The sequence below is a fragment of the Centropristis striata genome, chromosome 24 (genome assembly GCF_030273125.1).
Source record: "Centropristis striata isolate RG_2023a ecotype Rhode Island chromosome 24, C.striata_1.0, whole genome shotgun sequence".
Classification (NCBI taxonomy): Eukaryota; Metazoa; Chordata; class Actinopteri; order Perciformes; family Serranidae; genus Centropristis; species Centropristis striata.
The window spans coordinates 13106003-13131167 of NC_081540.1; the positions used below are offsets into that span (position 1 = coordinate 13106003).

General features: G+C 39.5%; 1 protein-coding gene across 1 annotated transcript in view; it reads left to right on the top strand.

Annotated features, from left to right (window-relative positions):
• Window positions 1-17487, top strand: part of LOC131963114 (SH3 domain-binding protein 4-A-like) — a 29353-nt gene extending 11866 nt beyond the window's left edge. Inside the window, exons 3-5 of the mRNA XM_059328253.1 lie at window positions 72-2425; window positions 16548-16736; window positions 16858-17487. Of these exons, the coding sequence (XP_059184236.1) occupies window positions 72-2425; window positions 16548-16736; window positions 16858-17082 (2768 nt within the window). The 3' untranslated portion in view covers window positions 17083-17487. The remainder of the gene's footprint in view (window positions 1-71; window positions 2426-16547; window positions 16737-16857) is intronic.
• The last annotated feature ends 7678 nt before the right edge of the window (window positions 17488-25165 follow it).

Sequence of the window (25165 nt, forward strand, 5' to 3'; positions counted from 1 at the left end):
GCAATCAAGGCAGAAGACCATCACAAATTGCTTTAAGAGCTTCTGTCTCAATTTCTTTTTTTCCTTTTCAGTGCCTTCTCCCAGTGCCTTAAGGCTGGACACTTCAGCCTCTTATGGAGCTGCACAGGAAGTGGTTGCCATAAAGGATTATTGCCCCAGCAGCTTCACCACGCTGAAGTTCTCCAAAGGGGATCACCTCTATGTGTTGGACACGTCCGGTGGAGAGTGGTGGTACGCCCACAACAACACGGAAATGGGTTACATACCAGCCGCGTATGTCCAACCGGTCAACTTCAGGAACTCTTCGCTTAGTGATAGCGGGATGATTGACAGCCTTGGGGAAGGATATGAGGATGGGTCGAAGGAGTTTGCAGGTTTGGGGGAGTGGACAGGAATGGCCCATAAGCCCTCCTCAATTTACAACAACAGTCCCTTCTCTATGAACCCCTTTATCCGCCCCTTAGATCAAAACTGCAAAGATTTAGGTGTAAGGAACTCAACCGATCTTATTCTGTTTGATGCACTGGCATCTCCTTCATCTTGTTCAAACTTTAACACTAGTACAATCATGACCAATGGGTTCAGCAGCTGCCACATTAACAATACCACTCCCACCAGCCCAAACCAAGATGTTGTACCTAACCTTCACAGGGATAACCCGTTTTTCAGGAGTAAACGTTCCCATAGTCTCTCAGAACTGTCAGTCCTGCAGGCACAGTCGAATCCAACCTTACCTTCTTCGGGATTCTTCACAGGCCTTAAGGCTCCTTCGCCGGAGCAGTTCCAGAGCAGGGAGGACTTCAGGACTGCTTGGTTGAACCACAGAAAGCTAGCCAGGTCTTGCCACGACCTTGACTCCCTGGGCCAGAGTCCTGGCTGGGGCCAGACGCAGCCGGTGGAGACCAACATCGTGTGCCGGTTGGACAGTAACGGAGGAGTTGTTCAGCTCCCAGACACCCAAATAAGCATGCACATCCCTGAAGGCCATGTCAGCCATGGAGACCACCAGCAGATCTCCATGAAAGCCTTACTAGAACCTCCTCTGGAGCTTAATGGTGATCTCTGCTCCACTGTCAGCCCTGTGGTGGAGATCAAGTTAAGCAACATGGAGACAAAATCCTTTATCACCTTGGAGATGAAGGTGTTGGTAACTGTCAAGAAGGAGAGTTGTCACACTGCAGAGGTGCTCTGTGTTCGAAGTGACTGCAAAGAAGGGCCTTACACACCAATCCCTAATGCTTACATTTACAATGACACAGTACAGGTGCAGCTGGATAGTCTAGAACCTTGTATGTATGTGGCTGTTGTGGTTCAGTCACAGTACATCAGCCGCAACACCACTGTTTGGGACCATGTGACGAGGAAAGTTACGCTGGGCGTCTACGGACCCAAGCATATTCACCCGTCCTTCAAGACAGTTGTAGCCATGTTTGGGCATGACTGCGCCCCCAATACATTGTTGGTAAATGAGGTGGGCCGGCAGGCTAGCTCCAGTCCGCCAGTGGCCCTCCAGCTGTGGGGGAAGCACCAGTTTGTGCTGGGGTACCCTCAGGACCTCCAGCTGGGATTGTACTCCAACATGTCCAACTACCAGGTGAAGGCGAGCGAGGGTGCGGGGATGATTCGAGGATTCCAGGTTAAACTTGGGAAAGTCAGCAGGCTTCTGTACATGATCACATCACACAACCCAAACAGCATAGCAGACTTCACTCTCAGGGTCCAGGTCAAGGACGCCCTTGACTGTATCCTCACCCAGTTCTGCGTCCAAACACCGCCACCGCCGCCAAAGACCAGCGCGAGGATAACAGGCCAGAGGAGGTTTCTGAAAAAGAAGGAGGTGGATAAGATTGTCCTGTCACCGCTGGCTGTCACTTCCAAATACCCAAAGTTTCAGGACCGGTGCATTACCAACCTTAAATTTGGCAAGTTGATCAAAACGGTGATTAGGCAGCACAAGAGCACTTATCTGTTGGAGTACAAAAAGGGAGATGTTATTGCTTTGCTTAGCGAAGAGAAAATCAAACTGCGAGGGCAGCTGCGGACCAAAGAGTGGTTTATTGGATACTATCAAGGGAAGATAGGTCTTGTCCATGCCAAGAATGTTTTAGTTCTGGGTAAGGTCAAACCCATTTATTGGTGTGGGCCGGACTTAACGACCACATTGCTGCTGGAGCAGATCTTGAAGCCTTGCAAATTTCTTACGTACATCTACGCAACAGTGAGGACGGTTTTAATGGAGAATGTGGGCAACTGGAGGGCGTTTGCAGACGCCCTGGGGTACGGGAATTTGCCACTGAATTACTTTTGCCGAACCGAGCTGGATAATGAGCCGGAGAAGGTGGCGTCAGTTCTGGAGAAACTCAAAGAGGAGTGTACGAACATGGAAAACAAGGAGAGGAAGTCCTTCCAGAGGGAACTCATGATGGTAAGACTAGGTTTTTACTTCTTATTGGCTTCTGTTTAATTGGGAACTAATTTTATTGCAGGATTGCAGTAGGCCTTAATGTGTTTGTGTGCATTTAAAGAGAGGTGAAAACAGTTTAATGACTCAAATGAGCATCTGAACAGATTTTACAGCATCAATATTTTATAAGGGCTGTTTTCCTGAAAGTACCACATTAGTAAGGCAGCACAAGTTGTGAAAATAACAAACATGTAATTGCAAATATTTTGACTGATATTGCATTTGCGATTTGATTCACCATTTATAGTGAATTATACTTTTTTGCATCATTGCTGTCACTTTCATTGAGAAATATGTTTTAACCAAACCATCTACTCAAAAAATACTTTTTCTTGAGTCTTCAGAAAACAATTTGTAGGCTCGGACATCTCTGCAGCACCACAACAAATATGGCTTGAACAAATATTATTCCTTCTGATTTGGATATTGCAGTAGCCCATAGTGGGATCTCTATAAAATTGAATTTGCAGCCCTGCGTGGTAGACACACTGATAACAGTAATATCAGTGACTTGGCAGGAGTGAAGTTGACTTGACTTTCTACAGCACCCCTCTTATATGGGTTTTTCTGGATTCTTAGATTATTATTTCTTTGCAGACATTTGTATGAGTCTTGGACATTTTGATGTCTAAGCATCGTCTTGTGGGTAATGAAAGTAAGGAATCTCAAGATTCTTTCAAATGAAGGTGGCCTCGGTCAGTCAGGAACTGTGAATCTGCATCACTTCTTCCTATAAGTATAAAACTAAATGTAAGAATGGGGTGCAGTTTAAATAAATAACGTTATTTATAACATTTATTTTATACCATCACTGAATTGTCCTGATGCCATTCCTCTGTATCTTCCAACTGTTTCATTACTACAGACATTCAGGCTCAGGAAAAGCATTTACTGCTCAGATAAGTGTTAAAGAAAATTGTCTGGCATTAGTGCACTGCAGCAACAGCTATTAGACCCAAATGATATACATTACAGGCCTCAGATGGTTGCAGCATCAGTAGTTAAGCTTTGTTGAATTTAAAAAGAACAAAAATGTAATTTACAAGTCATTCTGAGTCAATCGATGGCCGATTTGCGTCTCTATGTGACATTGGCCTTCAACATGATTTCTTTCCATTTCAGTTGGACAATGTGCCACAATCTGAAAGCGAACTGGAGGGATTTAAGCCCTTATGCTCAGTCACATGAATGGTAAACAACTTGTCTTACAGCCTGAGGTGGCTCACAGTGGGAACAGCCACATGAAAAATGAAGGGGGAGTGGAGGAGAAAATCCTGTAAAGGGAAGCATAGAAATAAAACTTAACATCTGCAGTTAGAGCGAAAACAACTCCGTCAAGCCAACGCATGCTGGCTTCGACGTGTTTTTCTTCTCCGCCAGCACCGGCACCCTGGAGGAAGCAAAATAGTCCCGAGACGTTTCCCTCGCCAGACGCCATTATTCAAAAAGTACTTTAGCAAAGTACATTTTCCAACTGGTGTTTTTCCCGGCCGAGTTTATGAAGCGTGCATGCACTTTTGTTGCAGCCGCAAGCTCAGTGCAGCCACCGAAGCAACTGGGGGTAAAGTGCCTCGCTAAATGGGATGTTGACAGTTAAGGTAAAGCAATGTTGCCCATTTGCTGTTCATGCTATTTGCCTTTATCCGTTATCCAGAGCAACTCACCTGCAACTATCTCTCCCTGTTTGGTCGTACATCATGTGACCTCCCCGTAATCTCAAAAATACTAAAAGGAAGGAGGCACTCTTTTATGTTTTATATAAGGGCTTTTATTCTGGCGGCTACCTTCAACTCCTGCTGAGGCTTTTAAACTTGCACAAAGAGCGCCTTGGCTTTCTTATCTATGACCCAAGCTCCATCCTTGACTCCTCTATGCTCCAATTTTTTTTTATTTACTGGAAAATTAAACAAGGAATCACTCAGATGTCCTTCACTGAAGTCGAGTAATTTTCTTCTAAAAGCAGACACACTTTCATCATCCAGGACGATATAGAAATGTGTACGGTTGACCTTAATGGAATGATTTGCTCACAAGTGTTACAGTACATGCAAGTGTTAGGCCGATCTATGGTTTGCTGTTATATAGATGTTTCCTGGCTGCTACAGAGAGAAAGCTGACATGTTTCACCAGGAGTTATAGAGTAGTTGCTAAAAAAAGATTTCATTACTCTGTGTCTCAGCCAGACGTTCAGTGTCTCATGTTGCTCTGGAGCCATTCTGCGTCGCTGGGAATGAAAGATTTCCAATTTATTTTTCCTGCTTGGATATTTGGTTTGGGAAGCTTTGGTAGGAGATTATTGTTCAAACATGCTGGTTCATGCTGGTCATCACTCCATCACTCAGGCCAGTTTCAGGTTTCTTAATTATCTGTTTTTACAGAAAATTAGATTGATTGTTTAAAAAAAGGCAGCTTCTCAAAAAGGGGTTGTTCTGACTTTTTGAAGTGTGGTTGTATGAGGTCCTTAAGACACTTAATCTATTTCAGTTAAATATTTTATGCATTTTAGAATATTTCCACAGATTTATCTTTCTGTCACACAGCTTTTTTACATTTCCAGAAGTTGCTCTTTGCTCAAAGCTCCCAGTCTCCACTGACAAATTAATACAATAAAATTAGCTGCACATTGATACTCGGTCAGTTTGCTGCTGCACCACTCCAGCATGTGTGTGAATGTGTCCCCTGCGACACTTTCCCCAGAGAGCAGTAAATTGACATCGGGCTGCAGGAACAAGGTCCAGAGAGTTACACAGGCTTGAATTACTAAATCTTCTCCTCAAAAGGAAAAAAAAAGCTGGTCTTATATAATTGTTACTCAATAAAACATTCCTACATTGCTACGAGGCTTCCAAATCCTCAATTAACAAACAAGACATTCATTCTCCTGATAATGAGGCTTTTATCCAGTCAAGACCTCTTTTTCTAGACAAAAATACACACATATCTGTGAAATGTTCCAAATAAATGTGTCTCATTCAAGTATCATGGGGAACATTGTGGTTAAACTACACAATATGTTAGTCTGTCCAAGATAAACTCCACTAGTGTTGTGATCGAACCACCGGTGAATCTTGGGTTCATTTGTGGACTTTAACTGATGTTGACTAAAATGCAACAGCATTCTGATTTAACTCACAAAATGGCATTTCAACTCCATTTTGGATCTCTGATAAGGAACTTCTCTCCCAGAATGCTTGGTGTTTACGACCTGCAGGCTACCTTATTGGTCAAGGGACCTGTGACACCAAATGTGGTCTCCTGTTAAATCAGATCAGAGTCCCTGATCTGTCTTCTTTCTCCACTGACCAGTAGGGGTGTGCCATATCGTATCGTTCACGATAATATCTGTATATTTTTTTTATGGTTAAAAAAAATGCATATCATGATATTGGCAACATTCCGACTTCTTGATGTAGTGGCGTATGGTTAGTATTAGCTAACAATTAAAGTTGTTTTAATCTCAAAAAGCTACTTATTCTCTGTCGCTAAACACATGCAGCTTTCAAAATAAGAGCACAGTGTGTTAACCCATGGAAGCCTGGAAAGCGTTTACGTCGTTTTGTAGTATTTGTATAAGCTCTCAAATACTTTTTGAATTTCATTTCTATCTGCTACAGAGGCTGAAAAATCTATTATTTAGTAGAGGAGTTCACACTTTTTTTTCCAGAATTTTTCCAGAATTTCCAGAAAATTAGAGGCTTATTTTAAAATCGCCCAGCGGTTTTTCAGGCCTCAATGGGTTAATAGAATCCACCACAGAACTCACAAGAAGACTGTCAAAATAAGATGCCATAAATAAAACATACAAGAACCTTTATTCTCCTTTACAAAATGTCATTAAAATATGCACCCGAAACCCCTAAATAGTTATTTTTATTATTTGCTCATACTCAAGAGTCAAGAGTATTTTTTTTGTATTTGGCAACTGTTGAAATTTGCACCTCACACTACATATTTTAGATTTTTCTTTATTTATACAGACTTTTAAAAAAAAATCATATTTTCTATATCTTTTTAAGTATTTCGTAATATCGTCAAGAATATAATTATCGCAAAAATTGCCTGAAATATCATGATATTCTTTTACAGCCATATCGTCCACCCCTACTGACCAGCCAGAGGTAAAAATAATAATGAATTCTGCATTTCATCGTATCACATGCACACACCTCAAGCTCAAAATGCAGGTGAATAAAATGAAAGTAACTCTAATCAAACAAGGCTAAACCAATAAAAGGCAGTGGCTGTGGAGGAGAGAGAGAGAGAGAGAGAGAGAGCTGAGGCCTCATTGACAAACGGTCTGTTCTGTCGTTAAGGTTGGAGATCTGTTCCAGTGGACCCTGAACTTTGTTTATTGGGGAACTTTACAAGTATTCGCCGCTCTTTGAACAATGCACAGCTCAAATTTATTGAAGTTGCTCTATGTGTGGCTAAGAAGTGCATTGCAGCATCATGGAAATCTGACTCCCCTCTTCTTATTGATAGGTGGTCTGTTGAGAGGAATAGTTGTATCCCTCTGGAAAAAATCACCTATTGTCTCAGAAAACGATATAACACCTTTCTGAAAATTTAGCAGCCAAATTTAGACCATATCGGTACATCTCTTACACCAAGTGCTTAGTGCTTTGTTATGTCTCTATACTGTTGGTATATTGTATGTTTATATGTTTATATTTGTACACATTACATGTATAAAACTGAAAATATATATATATATTTTTTTTAAAAGATTGGAGATCTTGTCGAGAGAGGCTCAGGGTGGGGAAATGCCTCCATGTGGATGTGGTTTCTGTAATGAGAGAGGAGGCAGGAAAAATAGGTTTGTTGGGAGGGATGTGAGAACAGATACAAGTAGAAAAGAACTAGTTCAGACACACCTAACATTGTTGGTAATATGAACAAGGTGTGGTCTCTTTTTTACTGTTTTCTCACCTCATTGCATTGATACTATTTCACTAACAAGTTTGACACATTTTCTCCACAAAGAACTATGCAAAAGCTCCACTGTAAGTCTTGTGTTTTCCGGAGATGTGCTCATAAATTTCTTGAATATAAACCATTCTGCATGAAAAAAGATTGAGGTTGGTTGAGGATTGATTATATTCATGGCTTCACCCTCCACAACCAAGCATGTATACTTTGCCATATGGATAGTAGCATTCAGATGCAAAACAAATTGCAAATTGCATTCAACTGCAAACTCGAAGGTTGTGTTTGCACTGTAATATAATTTGTGTATTATCTTTTGTGAATGTCATGATGAAAAGGTTTTGATTTTTTATCACGTCAGAGTCTTTCTGAAATTCAGCATCTTAACATTATCTGCTGATGTTGTAAAAAACATTTCCTGTTCCTGACAGCCTGACTTCCTAAAGGGCAATGTGAGCCTGCAGCACATCATAACACCTGGGCTTATTGTTTATATATCAAAGCCTGAACAGTGGCAGAATTGAAATGACACAGTGTTATTTCTTATTGTTGCTGAGCTCCAGAGCAGTATTAAAAACGCCTTCAACAAAACCTTTTCATAAAGATTATTACAGGCCAGAGCTATAACGGGAGGGAGAGGAAAAAAAGTTTCACCAGCAGGGACCTGCCGTCCAGTGTGTGTCCCCTTTTGATTAAGTTGCTGCTATCACAGTACAGTTTATCCTTTTATCCACAAAGCTCTCTTCCTAAAGTAGGTTTTTCATTGATCCAGTACACATTAGGCCTCATGCAGCAACGTTTTCCTAAATATCTCCTATATTTTACAATCTCAACCTTGCAAATCTGTTCTTACTCAGGTGTGCTAAATGATGAATCCCACTTGACCTTAATTGTTTATTAGCACAGATAATTCCCCTGAAACACTATATAAGGGTAGGCATGTTGCTGTGTACAAGTCATAACTGATCATATGCACAAAAACCTGCTACAGACGTTCTGTCATCAATTGTGACATTCTTTCGCCAGAAATAAGATCATTCTTTCATTCGAGTTTGAATTAGTTATTTTTTCTGCTGATTTGTTAAAACTTGATTTCGGGAAAGAGTGACAGCACGATTGTCCAGCTTCAGTTGCACACACAAAATCAATCCATGCACCTGTAGTCGTGTTTCCATCAATTAATTTCTCTGCACATTTTAAAGATTTGCATGAGAAAAGTTTTATGGAAAAACCAAAATTCGATAAAATGTCTGAGAATGCCCATCAACGTTTTTACTCTCACTTTGAGGTGTTTTTTCTCTTTTTCGAAAAATAGTTAATGCACTAAACAGGAGATGGACACACAGTTCTGACATAGCAAACATTAAACTCATATGACTGATCAGCTGTTTCCTCTTACATGAAAGAACAATTATAAGTTGCCCAATTGAATCCAATTCCTAAAGACTTCTCTCCTTTTTTTTTGTGCGAGGCCAAAGTTGTCCGATCAGCAACCCCTTTTTTTGTTGTCTCTCTCTTTCACAATCTCTATTTCTTTTCTTCTGTTTACTAACAGATTAACCTACAGCAAAAGATACACTGCCATCTTCTGATCATAGTACGTTTATGCAGCTTTGTTTATTTGTTCGAAACCAGATGGGGAAATGTCCTTAATTTGCATTTTCTTTAATTCAACATTTCAAAATTTTGCTTCAAATTCCCTTAGAATATAGCAGAAACACAGCTTTTGTTGAATCAGAAGCACATAATGAATGCCGCTGTAAACCTGTGCCCCAGTGTTGTTGTGGACTGGGGCTTTTAAATCACAATGTTGGGCTCAGTTGTCAGCTATGGATGATCCAACTCTACCCAGTTTAAAGAGAGAATTGGTCTTATGGGGAATCCTAATCTAAATTCTGGTTTCTGCACAAGTGGAAAATTCAGTTTTGGTGAAGCAGAGAGATATTTCAAATGAAAATGAAATCGTGCAGCACAAAAACTGTTCAGTTAGTCTTTAGAGTTTAGAACAGCTCATCACACCAGTCGACAGGTGTTCTCATGTGAAATGTGAGCAGGCATTGATCAGGACGGCCCTGGATGCCTCAGGGGCATCCGACACCGCCCGGCAGATCTTTTTAACGCGGCAGCTCAAGTTACGAAGGCAGAGGACAAATGAGAGAGCCGTCTCTTGTGCTTGTGTCCGTGGAGGAGAGTGTCTGAAAGGCCAGGAGAGTGTTGTTCAATAATAGATCCGTGCAGAGAGGCGGGGTGAAGCACTCCTGCAGGGGACGTAATCAATCCCCTGCTTGTAGGCTCGCATTTAAACCAAGGTCTTCAGTCGTAAAAGTGAACAGTAACAAGCTCACAGAATAAGACTTCTTTATAAGCGTACAGCCCCTGTGACAGCGCATAAAATCAGCATGTTAATGAAGTGATGAATATTTAACCTGATTATAAAGAGCAGAGGGAGGACCACTGTAACAATGGTGATCTAGCAGTTAGGAGAGAGCCACCTTCATGATACAGAAGACTCTGGCTTTATACTCAACATACCTCGCTAACAAACTGTCCTCCTGTCTAAACGTCAATATAGGTTGTGTGTACAGGCAGCGAAAAACAAGCTTTATCTCAAATTTCACCATCTGCTGTAATGCGGCCATCTTGCTGACGTACTAGCGATTGACAGCCAAGCGAAGTTTAAAACGGCGGATTCCCTCATTCGGTTGGAGGTTGGGTTAGTGGATGGGTCAAACAAGCCACTGACTTTCACCCGGGAGAGTGGGGTTCGTGTCCTGTGTGAGAACAAAAGTTAACCATTTTTAACTTAAGTTACATGAATCACGTTTTTGAACGTAACTTACGTTTTTTACGTAAATTGCGGCAGTCACGTGACCCTTGTAATTACCTTATTTCCGGCATTTATGTACATTTATTTACTGTTTAAACTATCTTTTATAACGCCTTACCAGAAGTTTTTTCCCCTAAACCTAAGTTCAGTGGTTTTACAACATAAATCCTCAGAAACTGCAGTCTCCTTTTTTAACAACCGCGGGCCGTACGTTTGTTTAGAACGGGTCGTTGTACCAGGACCGCGCCGCGATTATGTTAATATGTGCCGTGAAATGCACGCCGCCATACTTGCCAGCGTGCCGTAATTTGTGGTAGTTTCTGTTGGAGAACTTGTTGGACTTTGTGTTACAGCCCTCTGACTGCTGCTGCAGGTTTGTCGGGCACCAGGGAATCTTAAACCAGGAAGTAAGTTAGCATGTTAGCACCCTGGGGGATTTTGAATGGGTTGGCGGTTAGAAACCTGAAATAAGGTATGAGGTTAGGCGAAGAGCTGTTCGCGTTTTGTTGTAGGACATAAACTGATAATTAGATTTTTCCGTTACATCACGTGTCTTTCTTTCTTGCTTCTGCCATTTTGTTTATCATCTGTCCTTCTCAATGTTTTTTCTCTCTTCCCTCTTTTTTATTCTCCTCATTCCTCTTCCTCTTTCTCATTCCTACCTGCCCTTCTCCACCTCTCCCCTCCACCTCTCCCTCCTTCCTGTTGAAGCTCGTGGAAGTGAAGCTCATTTAGCTGACAGCCGCCCGGTCAGCTGTCAGCTCCGTCTGTCCGTCTGCTTCGGGGCTTCCTGCAGGTCGCAGCTATCTCATATTTTTCAGACACTTTGGTCTCTCACGGAGCAGACTGCTTTCTAATTTTAGAGCAGAATCCTGTTGTTAGTTAATAACGTGGAAATATTGACCAAAACCATACTGGAAGCAGAGACGGAGATGAAGGAAACATGATGTGGTGGATTCATTGTGGCATTTAATGGAGAGCACAACATGATTTATAGAAGTCATCATTTTTTAAATGTGGGCTTTACTTACATTAACCCTATAGCAATCGACCAAACCTTTAGTATTTGGTATATTTGCGATTGTGGGCAGTGGATATTTAGAGGGAGATTGCAGGTCAACAATAAATGCCACATAGAAGTGTGGCATTAAAAAAAATCTTCAAGAAAAAAATGACTTAATTCATTAATTAAATCTATTCAGGTTATGGTTAAGTCAAAACATTATTATTTTTGAAGTGGATTTATATGCTCTATGTCCCATAAATTGCTGCAGCAATTTTTTGGTTGATATCATTTGTTGTTAATTGGTGCTGAAAAAGGTATTTTTTATTAGCAAGAATTGATAAAAAATGATCAAAAAACCCTGCAGAATATGACATCAATCCACCAAGACATTTGGAACAACAGAGACAAATCCATGCTGTGATATGGTTTCAAAAACGAAATCAGTGTTTGGATGACGAGCAATTCTGCTCTCAAGAAACCCTCATATTATCAATACATCTGGGAAATCTATATATATCCTAGAGGTCACAGCAGCTTGTTTTATAAAGAAAGCTCAAGCTTCAAGAAATGCCCTCACTGCAATGAACTGGCAACTACAGGGACTAACACCAACACACATAATTAAAAAAGAATTATCCAGAATTTCTGAATAGGCAATTTAAAAAAAAACCAACTGTTACGAATAAAGTTAAAATGACATCATCGAGTAAACGACTGAGGGACTGAAAAGAACATGTAAATGTCTCCAGCTGGAAGTGTCCTTTGACCACCATCTGGTTCGAGCATAAGATATGTAGAAGGTTGATTGAGTTTTATTTGAGGTGGAAGAATAGGGTGGAAGGAGGTGAAATACTGCCCCCCCATTAGTCTGCAGCATGAGGCCGGGCATTACACACTGCACCTTATACGGTAAATAATTCTCCTCACCTCCTGACCTTTATTTTGAAGCACAAACTCCTTCCTGTTGTGTCTCCTGCTTTAATCCCTTCCGGCTTTAAACAGCACATTTTTCCTGCACGTAGAGGGAAGCTCCTGATTTGCACTTGAACTCATCATGCTCACATACAGACAGCGGTGTTGAACCCTGACGTATGTGTGCTCGGACCAGGTCTATATTTAGACCGAGACCTGTGTGGAGCCTGAATCAGCAGACGGAGGACGTCACAGGCGAAGGCCAAAGTGCTTGTTGGCCAGGTGGTGGAGGGAGATAGAGGCAGACGGAGAAGAGGAGGCGTACGGTGTCTGTTTCAAAACCAAATCATTCATCATCTCAGTTTGCTTTGTAAAGAGTAACCTGCACATTGTAGGTTATCAAGGTTATTTCACTTCATTACAGAGCTGCAGCCCCTAATAGAGACAATAAAAGAGATAAGATAAAAGATGGGAGAAAAAGTCAAATTGGGTGTAAAAATGGATTATTCTAATAAATTCATAGTACATGACCTTGGGATTATAAGGTTCTTCCTGTCTTGTCTTTTAAAACAGAGTAAAAGCTTAAACATGCTTCTGCAAATCGACTCAATGATGTGCAGAATTTGCAGCTTAGAAAGGAGCCAACATGCATGAAAAAAGTATTTTAGTCCAGTAAAAGTACCATAATGTAAAATACTTCATGATCTAAACGCGTAAATTATACTGAATCCTCATTTTACATACAAAAACACATCATTTGTTTCACTAATATCTCCTAAAAATAAAGAAAATTGCTTAAAATTGGTATCCAAAAACAGAATGTGCATCATCAGAGGGAAGAAGAAAATGTTATATTTTATATATATACAAATATAAACTGGTGTGTCATCGTTTCAGTGTTACAGTTTGTTATTGAGACAAAATATGAATTTTAATGTGAGTGAGTGAGAAATCCTTATGGAATTTGACTTCTTGATTCAGATGAGATCGTTTCGGTGGCTGGAGACTCACACACACCAAACTGTGTGTGTGTGTGTGTGTGTGTGTGTGTGTGTGTGTGTGTGTTGCTTTGAAGCTGCAGCTGACTGACAGGGAGGCTGAATCAGTACACACTAACTGAGCTCCATTAAATTGAGCGCAGGCTCCAAAGTTGAAGACTTCCTCGTACGAAATAGAAAATGTTTTCAACATTACTTCCTCAGAGTGCATCTGGGAAGTCTTTGATATGATTTCCATAAAAGCACAGAACCTGAAATACATTCAGTTTTCTGTTTCCTCGTGGATGTGAGTACTCAGTAGTCAGACGAGATGAATCACATCGTGTGATGCTGCTGTTTCGTCCATGTGAAGGCCATTAAGATAAATCCATGCTGAAGAGCTTCATGCAACACTGAACACAACACTGACCTCTGATCTGATCTTAGAAAGCCATTAATGAACTGTTGGGTTGGAATGACAAGAACAGTGACAAAGTTAATTATTTTATATAGCAGGACACAATTAAGTAGTTCGTGTGTCGAGCAATTTTTTTCTGCTTATTAAGGATCCATTTAAAAGTTGATTAAAGTTAGAATCACTTCAGATTCCATGGTGGTTGTTACTGATGGTAACAGGAAGAGCCTTTTAAGTAAAATGAAAGGAAAGCAACTGTTGTGAGTGAGTTGTTTTAATAAAGAAAGTCATCTTTCCACCCAACGGCATGATGTAGTAAGAGGTTGCAAGAATCAAAGCTGCAGAAAATGAATGTGTGTTTAATGATTAGTGACACTTCTAACCCTGGTGATACACTGCATTTCCTGAGGCTGCTTTTAATAAAAACAAACAATTAAACACTTCTAATGTGAAGCAGCAGCAGCAGGAAAAGTTTGCATTAGCAACAATCACAGTTTTACAAGTCACCTAAACACATTTCCTTAAACTACGATTCTAATCAGAGTTAATCATTTTGAACTTTATGGTTAACTGTTAATGTCACTTTTTATTGTACCTGCACTTTGCTACCTCAGTAGTTCATTAAATCACTGTGGAGCTGCACCCATATTTTGCAACCTTAATAATAGTATATCACCTATTAATGTTGTTAATGATTTTAATCTTCTGAATAGAGAGCAAACAAAATGATGTACTTTTGTAGGTCAACCCAGAAGTCAGCATTGCCAGGGGGTCTAATCAGAATTCACCTATGGGCTTTTTGCATTGGATTTCAGATCATGGCAGAAAATAAACTCTGTGGCAAACACATTTTTGATGCTTACACGTTTTGTTCATCAGCATAATCTTCACTAATGAACCCTACTTTTAAAAAGCTTACGTTGTGCTATCGCAAACTGCATCGCAGTTTCATGACTTCTACGTCACTACCGTTAGCTTCAGACGCTCTCCGATACTCTCTGACAAGCTAACCAGCAGTTTTGACAAGCTAGCAAAACCGTAGCCTTATAAATTGTTTATTAACCTAATCTACAATCTACAAGAGCGCTTGAAAACATGACTAGTGAGAGAGTTCCTGTTTGTGTCTGGCTTGATGACATTTAATATCCCAGACAACCACTGTAGTCTCATTTAGCCACTTATTAGTTATTGTTTTTTAATGACATGTAAAAATGTCAAAATTCACAAGTGGGGGGATTTACCAACGTATTTTATGTCGTACAACGAAGCGTGAACATCTCTTCAGCTTTTGTTAGCCACAAACCTTATTTCAGGCATCGAACCACCAACCCATTCTAAATCCTCATTGAGTTTGAGAGGAGAGACCCCAGGGCGCTAACATGCTAACTGACTTCCTGGTTTAAGAAATCATTCCTGTGGCGGCCTATATGAAGTGCTTTTCCTTTTGTGTTAATCATTTCGTCACAACTTCAGAAATCAATTTCAAGGAAGGCTGCTCTAAAAAATCATGAGCTCTCTCCTCAAAACTGATTGTTCCCACAAAACAATACACACTGCTGTTATATGAATATCTTCTTTTTTTAAGTCAAGGAGGGTGGTGTTAGCGTCTGTTGATATCTGAGGAATCATAGGGCACTTAATGCCTGCCTCTTGCTTGTTATTTATATGCAATATCTTGCGTTCTATGCATCATTTTGAGTTTAGTTTGAAATTTCGTCAAGTAAAATCCTTCAACATTTTTGATACACCCATATTAGAGCTTGCTTAGCTGCAAAACATATTTCCCAGACTGTGTCCGCTTTCTGCTGCTTTCTGGGGTTGGCAGCAAAGAAAAACCTCCCCTGCAAAGCGCCTGAAAGGTATCACCACAGGACAGTGCATCACTTTGAAGTGTGTGTGTGTGTGTGTGTGTGTGTGTGTGTGTGCGTGCGTGTGTGTGTGTGTTTAAAGATGTAAGGCGCCTGCAGCAGCAGAGATTCCTGCTTTTTTGAACCAACCTCTTATCTCTGGATAGACGCATGCACACACTGCATTTTTCGGTCTTGATGAAATTGTGTTTCTTTTGAGGAAGAAAAAAAACAACAACTTGCCTGCAGTGAATTTTCCAGTCAGCTGCTTTTATTAATGCTAAGTATTTTCTTACCCTCATTTAGCCGGGTTATCTGAGCAGGAACGACTCACAGCAGGAGCCTGAGGGTCATGACTACTTACAGCAGGGCCCATAAAGAAGGCTATTTTTTCCTTTAGGAGCACTGTTTTCAGCTTCTATGTCTGCTGTACAGCCCCGTGGCCACTTTAAAGACAAACAGGACTATAGACGATAACAGATACATTTGAAGGATCATGTGATGATTGACAAGGTTGTAGAGAACCAGAAAAAAATTAACCATTTTCTACACAAATTTAGACGTCTCTAATCCTTATCCGCTCTTATTGTAAACCTGTGATATGTAGATATTTTGAGGTTTTAAGGGGATTTGAGACAAAAGGTTGGAAAACATTGGACCAGAAAAAGGGATTAGAAAAGGGAAGTCCAAATTAGGAGGGTTGGAGCTAAATTTAGGAAGATCGTCCTGAGTCCACATGGTTCTTATACTGATTATGATGTGTAAGCAAATACATTAATATCTTTCTTGGTATTAGGGCTAGGGTTAGGGTTACTAGGGTTAGGGTTATTAGGGTTAGGGTTATTAGGGTTAGGGTTGTTATGGTTAGGGTTGTTAGGGTTACTTGGGTTAGGTTTATTAGGGTTAGGGTTATTATAGTTAGGGTTCTTACAGATCAAGTCAGTCTCAGAAAAGATCCTACATTCTGTATTTAATATCTTCCAAGATGTCTAAAGAACACTCAAAGGATCTATGAGCAGTTACTTTTATTTAAGCCTTTCTAACGCTGATATTTTTTTGTTGGTTATTTTTTCTGCCTTTGTATAAAAGAAAACCATCATTTCACAGATTTTTGTTCTCCATAAGGAAGACAAACGTACTCACAGGTGTCACTGCATGTCTTTACCCCATCAGGCGTTGCTGAAGATGGACTGCCAGGGTCTGGTTGCCAAACTGGTTCTGGATTTCGTCCTGCTGACCACGGCGGTGGAGGTGGCGTTCCGGTGGAGGGAACTGGCTGAGAAACTTGCTCGAGTGTCCAGACAGCAGATGGAGGCTTACGAGGCTCCGCACCGTGACAAGAACGGTCTACTGGACAATGAGGTGAGTGTGTATATGAAACAGGGGAAATGTCTGCATATAAATATATAAATACCAGAGTATAAAAAGTATCCCTGTCTGTCCCTCCTCTTCTCTCTCTTTCACCTGGATCACAACACTTCAGTCCATGTGGAAGCCAGCCTACGACTTCCTTCTGACATGGGCGGCCCACGTGGGGGACAGCTACCGAGATGTGATCCAGGAGCTCCACGTTGGTCTGGATAAGATGAGAAACCCCATCACCAAGAAGTGGAAGCACCTAACCGGCACGCTGATCCTCGTCAACTGCCTCGATACACTCCGCAGTGCCGCCTTCTGTCCCACTGGATATGGAGATTTCGCTGTGTGAACATCTTCCTCCACCTGGAGAACATGCCAAGAGTTACTGGAGCTCAGTATTTCTTGGTCCTAAGACTGATCTGTGGAGCTCGGACTTCGACCGTTTGACAGGAGGACAATAAGTTTGGGATCAAAGTTCGGAGCGTGCAGTGAGCCTTCGATCTTCAGGTCCGATCTGTGCGTCTCTGGTATCTTCGGTGGCAGCACTGATTGTTTCTTGTTAAGCACCAGATGTAGAAACTGGACGTTTTCTGGCAAGTCGATGTGGACCTGGAGGATCAGCCTCTCTCTGTTTTTTATGCTTTATGCTTTATTATCCTCCTTTCTTTTTCATTGTACTCTTCCTTTTTTCTTTTTTAACGCACTCTGTCTTTAGAGTTTCCTGTCTTTGTTTCTTTAGACATATATATTTAAAGCAACATTAGGCAAGAAGAGGTAGTTTTTGGGTTAGGGACTGCTGCAATGATTACATTACTTATGATTTGAAAAAAAAAATGCTAACTAAGTGCTGCAACTTAAAACGTCAGAAAAACTCCATCCCAGTTTCTCAAAGTCCAAGATGATGTCCTGGCAACCAAAGTTACATTGCGCAAGAAGAGGCGTTCAGGGTGCACTGTGGGGGTCACAGGGGCCCCGTTTTCCCTGTTATCAGTCAGTGTAGCATCCAAAGGGTTTTGAAGCTGTTGTTAAAGGTAACAGTTGCATAATGTTGCTTCGAAGATGTATACGTCTATCTTATTTTTTCAATTCACTTTCTTTTCCTGTCTCACACATTTTGTTTTGCTATTATATCGCTCCAGTTCTTGACGGTTTGTGTGATTTTTTTGTTTGTATTTCCACATCTTCCTCAGGACAACATCAGAGACCTCAACCACTGCAGTAACCACACATACTGTGAACTTTGACCTTTCTGATTTGACCCCCATACTGAACTGAACTTTTGTTTGCAAGCCAAACTGTTAACATGAGCAACTTCTCCCTCCTTTCTGACTGGCAGTGTTGATTCTTTCACATGTAATACAGAGTGCATTCAGATATTGAGACCATTTGTCAGTAATTAGCCAAAACCAGTTAGCCAAAGGCTAACTTTACATGTGACTCAGTGTAGTCCATGCAGTAAAGGTACACCATATCTGTTTATGCAAGATATACTTCTATTTTTATACTTGCAGAATAATACAGATTATGTTTTATTGACATTGCTATTCTTGTGTTTTTTCTTGGTTTGGATTTGTCTTGTGTGCAAGTTATTTCCACCAGATTAAATATGGAGCTGGTGTAACAATGTTGCAGTTGGAAGAGTTTGAAATTCAGAGTCAGAATTACAACCTTGGACATGGACACTTTTTTTAGAAGAGCATCCAAATCCAGTTTTCTTTTTCAAGCATGACATTTATTGGAAGTGCATCCAATGTTTTCCAGAGTTCAAACTCTTTTATCAAATTGTATGTATGAAGATGGACCCAAAATGTATTTTTGCAGAATAATTAATATTAGAAATTTCTGGAAAAGGTGACGATATGGCACATTTTCCATCCAGGTTTGGTATTTTCTCGGTATTCCTCCAAAGTGCAACATAAATATAATTATTTTTATGGATGAGTTTGAGTCATCTGTTTCAGTCAGATTAAACCTGATACTAAACTTTTGGTTTAAGAACAGGTCAACACAGTTTGCTGCTTAAATACATGAAACACATGACTTTATACTGTGAAAACTGAAGTATCAGAAAATATAGTTTTTGTTCAATTTCTATTTAAAGAAGCCTTTTGTCTCTCTTTTGTCTTTGATCTCAGTAAGTTTAATCAATCAGCTTCTTTTGTTAATTTCTGCATCTGTTTCATTTTCAGTCTTTCATTCAGTGTTTGTTCTTGTTTAGTTTCAGTATGTTTTGTGACTGCTGCAGTGTTCCTGTATCTGTTTGGAATATGAAGAGAAAATGTGCAAGGAGTTTATATATTTGTACTGAATGCCGATTGAGTATTGACACATTCTTCTGTGGTGTTGCGTTGCCTGTTACAGGTCGCAGATCTGTTTCTGTTAAGAAGATTTCAATAAAATAAGAAAATTTAAAATAACCTGCAATAAGAATCACTATGTGTGTGTGTGTGTGTGTGTGTGTGTGTGTGTGGAACAAGACTACAAATGAGATTTAATTTGAAGTATGATATTTTTGGAATATTTGCTTGTTTGCCTAGAGACAAATGAAAGAATCAAGATTTCATATCTGATGAAGCGATCTTAGTTGAAATGCATTTTCAAAATCTCTAAAACATGAAGCCACAACAGTCGAATTTCGAAGATTCCAAATGAGACCAAAATTCAATAAAACTTTGGAAAATGTACATAAACGTTTTTTACGCTCACTTGAGGTTTTTTTTGTCTTTTTATGAAAAAAAGTTTTTCCAAATAAGTTCTGATGTAGCAAACATTTATCTTAAGTCAAGTCAAGTCAGAGTTTATTTATAGAGCACATTTAAAAACAATCTCAGTTTCACCTCACATGACTGATCAGCTGTTTCCACTCAGACAGGAAAGAAAATTATAAGTTGCCCAGTTGAATCCAATTCCTGAAGTCACTAATGGCATCGCGGACTGTTCTTAAAATAACACACACTAAATTATACATACGAGTAAGGTTCGCTGTTAAAAAAAAGGCTGCAGTTTCTGTGAATTTATGCTACAAAAGCAATGATCGAGATTTTAGGGCAATAACATGATTATGCGTTATAAAAGACAGTTTAAACTGTAAATTAATGTACGTAATGCTGGAAGTGAAGTAGTTACAAGGGTGACGTGAGCCACTGAAGTAAAGTAAAATGTGTAAGTTATGTTAAAAAACCCATAAGTTACGTAAAATGCGTAAGTTACGTTAAAAAACCCATAAGTTATGTAAAATGCGTAAGTTATGTTAAAAAACCCATAAGTTACGTAAAAAGCATAAGTTTCATAAAAAGCATAAGTTACATAAAGAGCATAAGTTAGGTAAAAAGCATAAGTTACGTTAAAAAAACCCATAAGTTACGTAAAAGGCATAAGTTTTGTTTTCACATTGGACATGAACCTTGTTCTCCTGGGTGAAAGTCCGCCATTTGTTTGACCCTTGTGAATGTGTTGCTATGTGTTATTTGTCCCTATTCTTGAAGCTACAGGCTAGCAGTGACAACCTGCTTCCAGTTTTTTGCTAAACAAGGCTAAACACAGCATCTCTACACCAGATGAACCCATCTGAAACTGACTTCCCTCTTCTCGTCAGGCTCTGTGTAAGACAGAAAACACATATTTCTAAAAATGTGTGACTTTTCCCTCCCGGTGACACATCCTGCAGAGATGCAGCAGAGGGTTGATCAATTCTTTCCACCTCTGTGAATTTGCAAATCATGCCCCGACTGGGATTCTTTCTGCATATAGGAGCGTTCATTAAATGACTGTGTATTGTGTTGAATATTGTGAATTCCACACGGACAATACAGCAGTTCGCTTCATGTAAACACACGCAGAAAAAGACATTTAAATATCACACATGAATGCACAAACGATCACATGTGCTGCTAATGCATGCACAAGCAGCACACATGAATGCACTCAAATCCATCATTGTATGCTCTCTTTCCCAGCCAAACACAATCCTACACACACAGACACACACATGCTTTAATGTGCTTTAATTAAAGCAGATAATTATTCACCCTCAGAGGACAGGCCACCTTGACAGAGTCGTCCTTTGCCTCTCGATGACTCACCCTCAGCATTCCTGCTCGTCTCCTGGATACGACTTGAAAACTGTCTTTTTTTTTTACAACATGGGAATAAAAAGGGTTTTAACGGGCTGCTTTTTTAAAAAGAGGGCATAAATCACCCTAGACTGTGTGCAGCCAGTCGTATTTACTGATTCCCTTTGCACCCTGAGAAATATGTAGATAAAAACAGGTTCATCTCCAAAGTCTCAAAGCTGTCTAACCTGGCCTTTAGGGAAGCAGAGGCAGAGCAGAGTGTTCTTATCACCTGACACAACGCTTGAAGTTTCAGCTAAATTTAGAAGATTCCCTCTTCAGAAATGTAGATGTAACAGTTTGATTTAAAAGTTCTAAATCTAGCCTCAGAGGATCACAGGTGCTAATTCTAAAAGTTTCTGTCCATCAAATCAGATGATCAGAGAGACGCGAGAGCAAAACAGTAATTTTACTCGCCGCTCTTTCATTCCTTGATTAAGGGACAAATTGGCCAGCTTCGAGACGCTTTTGAAAATGCAAAACAGGTGGCGAGATGAAAAGCTTTGGGACGAGCCGTCGGCCTGTTTCATCTGCTGTTGTTTTCCGGAGCTTTTGGAGAGTGTGTGTGTGGAAACAGGCCAGGATGGTTTCACCTTGTGGGTTTGGATAATGTAAAGCACCCAACAAAAAAAATATTAACCCTATAAAGCTGAATGTATCACATTTGATACACAAGTTTTTGAGACCTCTACATCATCAGTGTGATCTTTTTTTTCCTGAAAAACCTGATGTATACAATCAGAAACATGCAGTAGCTGGATAACACACAAGGGATCAGTCATTTATGCACCTGAGGGCCTCCACTTGAAACATCCAATATGGCTGCCGTCAGTCAGTGACCCACATGTCATTTTTCAAGAATATTTTTGTCAATATTGAAAAAGTTAAGATAACAAAAACTTTCAAATTGTTGCTGATACTTCAGTCAGAATATTTAATGGAATGATGTAAATTGTCATTTTTTTGCATTTCATACTTTACATACTATACAAGTTTAACTGACATAATTAGGAGAAAACTCATTTTAGGAAACAGGTTTTTATACATTCTTTGTGGAAATGACTATTTGAAGATATAATAATGGATCTAATTCATAGCAACAACAATATAGAACATGTAAAAGACATATTATTGTGCAGGAGAGTGGGAGCATTCTAATGATGCCTGTGGTTGCTACAATAACACTAACTTTTAGTAAATTTAGGAGAAATCTGCAGGCCCAATGGATCAAATATAGAAAAATATACACATAAATGTTTGTTTTAGATGTTTTCTTTCCACTATTCTGAAAGAAGACATGTAATGGGAGGAAAAAAGCCCAAAACCTCAAATTGACTAGTGCATGAATAATGTTTTTCCCCTGACATTATCTGCACAGTATTTCATCCACAACATGTCAGTACAGTTTGCTATGGGAAACTTTTATGAGATGTGGTTTTCTTTGCAACATCTGCTGCATATTTTTGTAAGTATGTCTTTGGTTGAGATTCTTAATTACAGAAAAGTTTCCTATTAAGCTCTTTTTAACACCTCTGCTCTGCTGTAGACCAGACTTCAAGGCAGTTTCCCCCCTTTTAGCTTCAGGTAAAGTACACTGTAAAAAAATAATCTGTTTAATTTACGGAAAAATGCCAGCAGCTGTGGTTGCCAGAACTTCACCGTAAAAATGACAGTGAGTGGATTTTCTATTCTAAATTTAAATGTAAATATCAGCAAAAACTGTGATTTAGTCTGAATAATCCTGTTATTTTTTAGGATCATTGTGTCATTAATTCATACATCATGGTATTTCTCCACAAATTTTGCATGAAAATGTTATATTTTACCAAAAACCTGTGTGTTTCTTCCAGTTTATGACAGAAAAAAAGTAAAAGTTTTGTGCTGTTCTTTGATTTACGGTAATTAAAAGCGTCTAATACAGTGATATACAATTTTTCATTTTATGCCCTATTTCTGATGTATTTGACAGTGTTTTACTGTTATTTCTACAAAGCTTTTTTACAGTGTAAGACAGCACACAGGGTTAACCCGCTTTAAGAGAAACCTGTCTTGTTTTCTCTTAACCTTTCTCAACGTCTGGCAGCTGCTTGTCGTCTGTTACCTGAGGAACAACGAAGAGACGGTGGAATAAATTAGAGGTAAATCAGTGAAGGAGGCTCTTGTTTTATGGATGAGAGGACTGTGTGGGCGAGAGACTTTCAGGTGACTCAGCCTTGTTAGAAAGAGAGCGAGAGGAGTGGGATTAGACTGAGTTGTGGTCGTGTAAAGTCAGGTTGTGTGTGTGTGTGTGTGTGTGTGTGCATGTCTACGCCCTGTTTATAATTCCTTTCATTGATCTCACACACACTCATTAGCAGGGAAATCGATGGAGGAGGAGGACAGAGAGAACAATTAGTGAGGTCTTGATGACTCAGGTTGTGTTGTTGTCGCCTTGTGTGTATTTGTGTGTGTTTAGGGACTGGTTTGTGCTCAGGATTCTTATATATGTATCCACACAGGTGTTTTCATTCATTCGGGCTAATTAGACCTCATTACAAGTTTAATTTGTGTACTTGGAGCTGGGTGTTTGCCGAGGTCACTAAACTTGTGCTGCAAGTACAAAGTTACAAGGACAGTGAGATCTTCTGCCTTACTTTGAACTACAAGCAGGTAAATATAACTCAGGGCTACAAAATAAAAGCTTATTGTTTATTCAATTCTCCTTCAAAAGAACCGAGACATAAATGAGATCAGGGCATACAGCTAGGAGATCTCCTCAGTTCATCCCACTTCTCAAGTATTGTTCAAATGGTTTCCTCAACTCAACCTTCTTTGCCTTAGTGATGTCTTGTCTCTTTTAAGTTTATCTCTTGCTCCTTAGGGACCCTTAGGTGAAGTTATATAGAAAGAAATGATCCCAGAATGAGACGAATATGAAAAGTTCAAACTGATCTCAAGAGATCAGATTGAGCAACACATGAGCAACTCATTTTTCCTATGGGTTGGATCAGGAAAAACTTCACCTAAGAGAAAACTTCAGAGCAACAGAGAAGGGATCCTTCTTCCAGGATGGCCAGGGAGACATACAGTATGTGTATGCACAGACACAATTCACAGTGATGTTATTATTGCAACCCCCAAAGCCTCCTCCGCTCACTTTTGCAGAGGCATTGTTTCCAGAGAATCATCCCACAATGCAACATTTTGCTGCCATCTAGTGGATATATACATAATATTAGGTTATATATGAAGGACCAATAGGTACTAATTGCGCATGTTTTAACACAAATAATGCATCATTTACTTGAATGTTTACAATTTTTTAAGCATACAAAAAATTGTGGTTTCTGTATTGTGTACCCATATGTTTTGACTTTACTTGAGCAAAAAATGAATTTGAAAACATATAAAATCTGTTAATGTAAAATCATCAATGTCCTTTTATTGTTGTCAGATATTATTGTTCCATGCAAATTATTGTGTTCTGTATTCAGGGTTCTGCATGATAAAGTCTGCAGCTCGTCCAAGCCATTTGGGGATTTAGAAAGAAATTTAAAGTGAGACATGTATGGTAATATTTTCCCCAGACAATTTAAATTTACATTTGAAAATGTGCAGATCAATCATAAATGACAAAATAAACTCATTGACACTGGACACGAGACAGGAATCATTTATCAAGCTGAGTAATAAATTAAATAAATATACATATTTTAAAGATGTACAGATAAATATTCAATCCAAAATTATTTCTTTTTCTTTTCCATGCACCCATGGGGTCCTATATGGGTTTCTGTAACAGCCACACTTTTTTCAGAGCAGCTTACTGTTAAGTATTAAGGAAACGTAGTTGCCATATTTCACCACGAGGTGTCAGAGTTTGAGGAGCTCAGACAGCTCAGTGCGCAGAGGAAACACTGAAGCCAAAACATGAGTGATTATTATTCAAAATAAAACCCTCTAAGACCTTACTGGGGTGCATTAGATAACTATTTATAAATTATTACTTTGCTTGTTTTGTTTTAATTAATAACAACACAAAGCCTCAGCATGGAGAACCCAACACAGCCAAGATCAGACAGAATAAATAAAAATAACAAAATAAAATAGGATATGATTGGCTTATCCTTATAAATACAACCAAATTGAGTAAACATTAAAATAGACTGAGGTAGATAAATGTAACGGTTCTGTCATGGCATATTTTGTAAATTTGCCAGATGTCGACTCACTGTTAGAAGTCCGCACACAAAGTCCAGTCAGAAAAAGGCTTTTATTTTTGAGGCGTCATTGCTTAACAGGAAGTTCTCTATTTTAATCTTCTGCTTGAGCTTGACGCAT